General features: G+C 41.3%; 1 protein-coding gene across 1 annotated transcript in view; it reads left to right on the forward strand.

The window, feature by feature from the left end:
• The first annotated feature begins 7,841 nt into the window (after positions 1 to 7,841).
• Positions 7,842 to 9,200, forward strand: part of WDFY4 (WDFY family member 4) — a 136,639-nt gene continuing 135,280 nt past the window's right edge. The window contains 1 exon segment of the mRNA XM_009871628.1: positions 7,842 to 8,081. Within this exon segment, the coding sequence (XP_009869930.1) occupies positions 7,842 to 8,081 (240 nt within the window).

The following is a 9,200-nucleotide window of genomic DNA, read 5'->3' on the forward strand; positions in this document are numbered from 1 at the left end:
GGCACTGCTGAAGAGTCCACCTCCCTCCTCCTCAACCTACCTTTTAGGTATTTATAGACATTGATAAGGTCTCCTCTCAGTCTTCCTTAGGCTAAATAGTCCCAGCTCTCTCAACTTTTCCTCACAGGGGAGATGCTCAAGTCCTCCAACAATTTTTTTTGCCCTCCACTGGACTTTCTCTAGTAGTTCCTTGTCTCATAACTAAAATACCTCAGTGTGGGTGGTATCATTAATGTAAAGGCATGAGACAGGGTTTTTCCACTTGTGTCATAATATTGGAGTGGCAAAGAAGAGAGAAGTTTAATAAGAATCAACACAAGAAACATTATTTAATGCTGTAAGACAGATAGGCCTTTGTAGTTGTCTCCATATCCTTGTCTCAGGAAGCCCGCTGTATGTCTGGCTCAAACAGGACATATCCCCTCCACTGGGCCATGCATGATCTACTTAAGTGTACTGCCCTTATCATATAGTAGTTGGTGTTAGTAGAGCTATCTCCTCTGGCCTGCAGGTTGTGTCCTTGTTAAAAACTTTAGAGCAAGATGAGAGTTTCTTTGAACTAAGTGCCCTGCACATAGATACAAATGCATGTGTGTGGGAGACAAGCCTTTTTTTCTCCTGTGAGACTGAGGAGGGGAGGACAAAGAAAGGAAGGGTTTTTCTACCTGTTTTTGTAGGTGGAGGCACAGTGCAAGGGAGTTGTTAGTATAAACAATCCAAACTGACAAAGGGCGTTGTGACACTGTCTCCTACTACATTAGCTATTAGCTTGTCTTTACCCCTTGAGTAATTTTTACTACAGATAATTTGGTTACAGCTGTTTTGCTCCAGTGAAGCAGAGATTAAGTGGGAGGGCATGTTGAAACTCTGGACTTTCAGCCCCATCAGCAGTTAGTGCAGAATGAAAAAAGAGAAATGGTGCTTCCTCTGCTGTGCAGATTAGAAATGTACTGATGACTGTGTGGCTGCTTGTGCTTGAGTCCTGACAGCATCTAGCAAGGGGGGGCACCACTGGATAAGGCAGCCTTCTGGCAAATAAACTTCTCTGATCAAACAGCATGGAGGGGCTCCTGCAAATGACCTTCTGTTTCGTGGTTTTAAACTGACACTGAAGAGGTAGAAATGGAGCCTGTTTAGGCTTCTTTCTGAGTTAGGAAAGGGAAAACAATTATATTCTCTCTAGGCCGGTATTAATATTCTCTTCTGTGTCTCTGCTTCTGCCATTCATCTCACCACTGTGATTGTGGCTAGATTGCAACTGGGAAGGTATTGGCTATAATATGTGAACAGTTTAAGGCAGAAAAGTAGTGGATGTGTTGGTGCAGGATGTGGGAACCTGCCCAGCCTTTGCTCAGAGCTGCCCAGAGGCCAACCAGCCCTTTCAGTGTAGCACTGAGCTCAGCCAGACTTGTGTGTGTCTCAGCGGGGCTCACTATAAAGTGGCCGTGTATCAGTCACTGGAGCTGCCCTGGGTGCATGTAGCAAAGTGTGGCCTTGCATCTGCTTGGAAAATACCCCATGGATTATATATAGTTCAGCTAATGTCTTCTAAAACCTGATCAAGTTAAGGCTACTGTCTATACAGACTAGAGTGGAGTATTTTCCTCAGGGTATAAGGTATATTTATGTTTGCAGCAAAGCTACAGAAGTACTTAATTCCTGCTATGATCTATAAAGGAATGAACTAAACCTATGAATTTGCTGCTGCCTCAATTGTTGATCTTTCTTTCAATCAATACATTTCTGCAATAAAGGGATGAGAACAATCCTCTGCAATTGTTCTATGCCAGAAACATCACTGTATTAAGAGAGGTCCCTGTCATGTACAGGTAATTGCTGTCCTGTCTTATTGTTTGACTCTATGAATAGTAAAATCAGTCCCTTCAAGACTTGGTACTTCTACCTTCAGAAATGTCAAGAGTGTCTAGTCTAGATATACTTCCCTAGCTAAGTGGAAAAAGAAAGTTAGGTTTCCTTCCTAATGCTTTTTCAGGAATTTGAATGACGTAGATGTTAACAGAAGACAGATGGCTTCAACAACCTAGGGTAAAATCCCCTCAAGTTTTAGTCAGTATGATCTCACTGATGCTCAAGGTCACCATAAAACTCTGAGGGAGAAGCAATTTAGCAAACACTTGAATTGCCTGTGTAAAAACGCTTAAACTCCACCTCGCCTTAAAAAACAGCTATAAAGCCTTTCAGATGTGTTATTAGGGAGAACAAAAAAGGAACCAGACAACTGAGAAGTAGTCTTACCCCAGTCCCATAGCTAATCTAGGCTCCTTTATGTTGTCGGGGAGTTTATAGTGCTTGTTTGCCTCTTAATCTGAGTAGCTGCCTTGACCATTTTAATAGACAGGTCAAGGACCTAGCATTCAAAAGTATTTATTTTAAGGGTACTGCATTTGAGGATCCAACTGTTGCCTGTCCTTTGGATAGAGGTTACCTGGAGAGCATGAGCTTTGTGGTGCTGTATTCCTCTAGTAGTTTGCTAAACCTTAAATTTAAAAACAAAGCTAAACAAAATCCCCTCCCCTTACTTGCAAATATGATAGAGGGGGAATACCTGGTTACTTTTGACCCAGGAAGAAGCCACTCCTGCTAGGTTTGTGTGCAAGCGGAACTGTTCTAAGTTGCTTTGGGAGTTTGGCGGGTCCTGCGCATGTGGTTCGTTTGCTCTTCACTTCTGCTTTCCTCAGGAAATAAGTACAGCAGCTAATCAGGTGATTCACACTGGAAAGTTTAAAAGCAGAGTGGGAGCTGCTGCATACACCAAGATGTCGAGTAGGACAGAAGCAGTAAACACTCATTTCTCTGGATGTGGTTATTGACTGCAACGTCAGCTGCTGAATTTAGGACGCCAGGTATGTCAAGAGATTTACTGATAAAGCAAAAGGAACAGTCTATTAACTGTTGAAGGAAACTGCACTATTAGTGGTCACTAATTTGTTGTGGTAGGATCATTTTCAAATAGTGAAGATTTCAGCCAAAGTTCACCCCAAAGTGCAGTTCAATGAGGAAAAGGGAGTAGTCGTTTGCTTGTATTCTTTAATCTAGGGATGGTAATAGGATTGCAGATGTAAGGGTTGTATCTGTTGCTGCTGGTACTGGAGGCTTGTTAGATCCATTTTAACTGTATGTCCTTATCTAGTGAGCTGTTGTTCTGAGATGATCAGAATTGCCCGTGTCTTATTCCTTTGAGTTTGTTACAACTGTGTTGTCCGTGAATGATCAGAAGCATTTTGCTTGCTCTTGAGATCGGAGTATTACTTCACATCCAGGAGGATCATATCTCAAAAGCAAGTATACCAAGTACTTCTGCTCCTCTCTTGGCTGCAGTAGCGGTATACACGAGTCAGAGAAACTGTTCCCAAATAGCTACTTTTTAAAACAGACAAAATGAAGAGTGGACATATGATGGAGAGCTGAAGTCAGTTTTATAGCTGCTTTTGGATTGCATGGATATATTCTTCAATCAAAAATAAGGAATGTGGTTAAGTGAAGTAATGATTTGTAAGGTTATACTGCAGAAATGCATTGTCCAACTTAGAAAGTAAAAATGTGCTTGGACAAAAGAAGACCTAGTGTAAATGAACGCAATTCCTTTGGTAGTAATAGTGTCATACTTTCTTGAAACAAACTGAAATGAAATGGTTGGACTAGATGACCTTTAAAGGTCCCTTCTAGCCCAATACATTCTATGATTCTGTTCTATTCCATATTTATATTGTTGAAAAAGTAGGGACTGTGTCCTGCTGAAATATGACTTGTTCTTTGAACAGTATTCAACTTTCTCTAAGCTGAGAAGTGTTTTAAAACCCATCTGTTTTTTGTATTTTGTCCTCTATTTGAATTTCAAGACATCAGCCAGGTTAGGCTCCTACTGTATAAAGCACTGTGTAAGAACTTAGGAAGAAACAATACTTTCTCCACAGAATTTACAATTAAATAGACCTGTCAAGGATGGGTAGGATATTGAATTTTGCAACTTGTTTTAATTCATTGCACTCCCCTTGTTGGAGAAGATAGTGGCATCAAAATGTAAATTTTTTTGGCTGATGTTTTTTAGTTTTCCTCATGAAATACATCAAGTACGATCACTAGACATAGAACTGATAGTTGTAGATAGTTTAAAAAAGGAAGAGGGAGCTCAGGGATGAAGAACTGAGGTGATTAGGAGGGACAGAGGAAAGAAAGTAGTAGGTGGACAGTGTCTGGCATAGTGTTCATTCTGAGGTATTGTCATTCCTTGTGAGCATGGAGTGGTGTGAGCCACAAAGGGGGAGTTTGTGATTGTGTTGGGAGAGAACTAGAATGTGTGAGATAAGATGGTTCATGAGAGAAACAAACTATACCTTCTACTGCTTGGCTCCGTTATGGCATGAAAGAGCTTTCCTGGGAAGGTAACAGAACCCCTGTTTCTAACGTTTAAAATGATTGACTGGCACGCCTGTTTAATGAACAGATTTATCTTGACTGCCAAGGAAAGGAAGTGGGTATAAAGAGGTTCCACACGGTGGATTTTTAGGGTGCTGTGATTTGTAGCTGTAGGGGGTCATTTTTTGGACTTCTGGGGAGTTAATCCCAGATAAAGATAATTAAAATATCATTTAAAAATTGTGCTTGTTCAGCCAGTCAACTTTCAGTATCAACATCTGTCTGCCCTTCTACCAGCTTAGATCAGGCTTTCCTTCCCTTTTGTCTTATCAGTCTGAAAAGGCGTAGCCACTGCAGCATGATTTCACACAATCTTTATTTAGAACAAAAGGGAAAACACATGAAGTTCCACTTCCTCTCTGTTACCTGACACTACTTTCTGAATGATAGCATCAGGTCTATTTAATATATTTTGCTTTCATGACTTTAAAAATCTTTATTATTTAGACTTTGCCTTTTACAACATCATGTTATTTATAACTTATCAAAATTGAAACAAAATGTTAACTTAGACTGAGGATCAGGACAAGCGGTGGGATGTAGAAGAGAGCCTATGTATAAGACCTTTTCAAAATATCTAAGCTATCATTGATACCAAAGATACTTAAATGACGAACCCTGTGATATTGTGATTGGTCTAGAAGAATAATCTGAGAGGAATAGAAAACACAAAGGATTTAGAAGTCCAAATGCAATTGTAGGTGCAAGAAAAGGCTATCAGGAGAAGGAGTGTTTGAAGCAGGTAGTGCAAGTGGAGTCAATAGCCTAGTGCTGGACGACTGATACTTAGTCTAGTATGCATCTCATAGTCTAGACAGTTGGAGTAAATATGGAGGCAAAACCTCGTCTTGCTTTCACATACTTCTGTAGATTGAAGATCTTCATGTACACTCAAATGTCTTACATGGTCTATTACAATTAGGTCTTCATTAAGTTCTGAGTGCATATCTGGTTTTAACAGTTTTTGTGGAGAGAGGAAGAATTCTTTCATTACATAGATTGATAGAGTGAGATTTTTTTAAATGATCAGCCCTGCTTGCCCTAGCTGTGCTGCCAGCAAGAAAGTTCTGCTAAGTGAATTATGAATAGAAAGAGAAAATTAGTAAACACATTTGCAGTGTCATTCAGTGCAGTGCAGTTCAAGCAGTGCTGTTGATTTGTCAGTCACTGACCTTCTGAGGCGAGCAGGGGCACTTCATTTCACCTCTCCATGCCTCAGTTTCACCATTTGTAAAATGCTTCTGTAAAGGACTTTGGGCTTCTCTATACAAATGACCAAGTTGAATGTAGGCACTGAGAGTGAGTTATTAGGCTTAGCAGAGCAGTGTCCAAGGTGAGAGGTTTCCCTTAGGAGGAGAATGGTGCCGCTTGGAACTTCTGGGATGCAAGAGCAATCTCATTGGGAAACTAGCTCTGAACTATGCTCAGTGAACCCCCTAGAACAGTACCCGGGCTTTCTCAACACACTGGACAGCTTCACAATGACTCAAGTGAGCTGAAATCCCATACCGGGGTTAAGTATGATATATGACAAATGTAACTCCTACACAGTCATGAGGAACAGTCTTCCTGTTTACTCTGTGAAGCCAGGGCTGCTCTCTGCTTCCAGGGCTCTGTTGTCTTAACACAGGTAATTAAGAAAAATAGCAGTAGTGAGACACAAAATGCTGCTGATGTAGGAAGTTCCAGACTGACATCCTTGGAGACCAATCAAAATTTTGTAGCCTTCCATCCCCTAGCGAAGAATGGAGTATGGGCTATGGTAGAACAAATTACTTCCTGTGGCAGTGTGAAGGATCAGCACTTACATCTAAATGTAGGTGTCTGCTGGGACAATCAGCTTGCTGCAGGTGGTATGGTGCACAGTGACAAGATAGTGTCACCCTCTTCATCTCTGCAGTATGGAGCTACTGTGTGAGTGTGGAAGTAAAACTGGTTCATCTGGCTTGGAGAGGGCAAGCAGTAAGCAAACTGCATAACTGATGAATGGTGAAGGAAGAGAATCCCAAATACAGTGTTAATCTTGGCTCATAATTTCTAAATTTGGCTCATAATAGACTCTTCTAAAATTTATTTTAAGGGCTGTATGTCTTGGTAGTGCATATCTGACTCAGTTTTTTGGTTGATTTGCTTCTGGGCATTTTTATTGACAAGATAGCATGGCAATCAAAGAGACACTGTAGGGAAGGGAGATATTTCCTAGAAATGCTCGTACTCTGGTGTTTTTCTCTGAGAGAGTGTAATGATGTGTTAAAGATTCTTCTAAGCTCTTAAAAGACAATATATTTGATAAGTTAAGTATGAGCTTACACATTTTGGTGACAACTCCCCAGCTGCCTGCTCAAGCTATAATAATTTTTGTGTCGTATTCTAAGCAGTCAGATGATGTCCTAGACATCAATAAGCATATGTCTGATTTTGATGGAAACTGGAGAAGCCTAATTTCTGTTGGTGTAAGCACCATTATTATATAGGCTCTGGGTTGCAGGGTGAGCTCACATATGGCAAGAGTAGGGTTGCTGTGGATTCAAGGTGGAATCTAGGACCTCTCAGAAGACTATGGATGAAAACACAGCTGTAAAGTAGACAAGAGGACATAGTGTTAAGGTTAGAGTATCAGAAAGATTCCTCCACTTATAGTGCAAGGCAGAACCATTGTAAGTTCAGTTTGATGGAAATGAGGCTGCTGGAAGTACCTTGCTCCTCCATTGAGGCATATCTATTTCAGTTTACAGGATCAACAAAGGAAGTATGTTGTAGTGAAAATACCTACCTCTTGTACAGAGCTGAAAGTTGCTGTCTGTTTGGGCCAGCACACCCATGTGGTGAATCCTTGGCTTTTCCACACAGCTCCTATTCCAGCCAGTGCTTCAATCGCACTCTGGGTGGGGAATGCCTCAGAGATGTGCAACTTAGTTCAGCATCCATACGCGATGAAATGCATAGCCTGTCTCTTGGACAGTGCTCCACTGTTGCAGATCTGACAACGATAATAGTTAGGACTTGTTTTACAATTGGGGTGACTGAAGCATAGGGAGAGGATCTGTTTCAGTGGCAAAGCTGGGGCTGGAATCTAGATTTCTTGCATGGTTTACCAGTTTGTCCTACCAAAGCCTAGATGAGTTGTATAGCACATGCACAAGTGTATCATGCGAGAGAGCTTGTTCTTGTGATTGCAAGGTGGTAAAGGTCTTGTCCAGAAACAAGAGTGCTTTGCCACCATAATCAAAAAAGAGTTAGTGGCTGCCTGTTTAGTTCCTCTAAAGTCCCCAACTCCAACAGTTAAAACTGTCAGAGTCTAGTTTCACGGGATAGTTGACTGGTAAGAGGTGATGCTAAGTGTAAATAAACACCATATCTTTGACTTCAGGTCTCATTTCAGTATGGACAAAGCAGCCGAACTCATGTGGCACCTGGAGGATTCACCTGGCAAAGCAGGACAGCGAGAGCAAAGCCCTCATGATGGAGACAAAGCAGAAGTGCCAGAACAGCTTGAACACAGCAAGGACAAGTCGTCCCAGAGCCCTGCCCTCCAGTGGGAGACTCTAGGCCAACAGTTTGTAGAATATGAGCAGGTGGCTCCATTTCTCATCCCAGAGGAGCAACAGAGAAGGCTACTGGACTTTCTACCCCTCTTCATAAAGGTTTGTTTTCTTTGTTGCCTTTGGTGCAGATGCCAAGGAGGTAAATTTGAATTTCTCTTTCTTTATCTGTTCTGTGGTCACCTTAAATGCCAGTGGAGTTAAGTGGAGCTTGATCCCTTTGTCTAGGTGATAATTACTTTTTGGCCATTGGGAGCCTCGGGAAACAGTTTCTTGTCCGCCTTTCATCTAACTAACCTGCTATATTAACGTGAGAAAAGTATGTAGGAGAGCACTGCTTTACTTCGGTGAATGGCTGAATTCTATTCTTAGAGTGAAGGGATATATTGATGAGACAGTTATGTTTCAAAGTGAGTACCCTATGAAAAGGTCCTTCATGTCTGCTTCATTTATTTTATTACTTTGTGTGAGGCAAGCAACATGTGATTGTGGCAAGCAGCCAGCTAGGGGAAATGTAGGGCTACAGTATTAAGATGGAGTTTTTGGGTTAATGACAGTGCTGACATCTAATTTTAGCTCTTGAGTTGTGTTATAGATGGGGAAACTGTGTACACAGCTGAGAACTACATTTTAGTCAGCAGGCTGCCCTACCCCACACCCTAGAGCTTCCATCAGCCAACAACTTCTGAGATGGCCGAACTGAAAATGAAATTAGAAGAGCTTTGTAATGAATGGGATCCTTGTGGGTTGGATTTGTTTGCTAGTCTGAGAAATACCCAGGAAACTATCTGAGTGGGCCATACAGCAATAGAATGGAAGAGAAAACCTGGCCTATGTTTAAACATGCTGTGACCATGTTGTACTACAGAGGAATTGTTTTTCTCTTGAATTACCTTGGGTATGGATATTTGAATCTGTGTTTTTACACCCTCTCACTATGTATGTCATTCAGAAAGAAAATAAAAGCTTCTTTTTGGTGAAACCATGTTTTAATGATGGCATATTTCAGCCATCTGTACTTATGAGTTTTCAGTGTTCTTGAGTGACCATACTCAGATCCATCTGTTCCCTATCTAGCTGAGTTGGCTGCCTAAAAGGAAGTCAGTGGGTAGGCGAGGAAAAAAATTATTAGTGACATGGTCACTCTGTTTATGTGGAAGCATCATGGCACATAAAAAGTGGTACTCTGTAGTCAGACATTTTGAACTGTGTGTGTAGGGA

The sequence above is a fragment of the Apaloderma vittatum genome, unplaced genomic scaffold (genome assembly GCF_000703405.1).
Source record: "Apaloderma vittatum isolate BGI_N311 unplaced genomic scaffold, ASM70340v1 scaffold1806, whole genome shotgun sequence".
NCBI classification, from domain to species: domain Eukaryota; kingdom Metazoa; phylum Chordata; class Aves; order Trogoniformes; family Trogonidae; genus Apaloderma; species Apaloderma vittatum.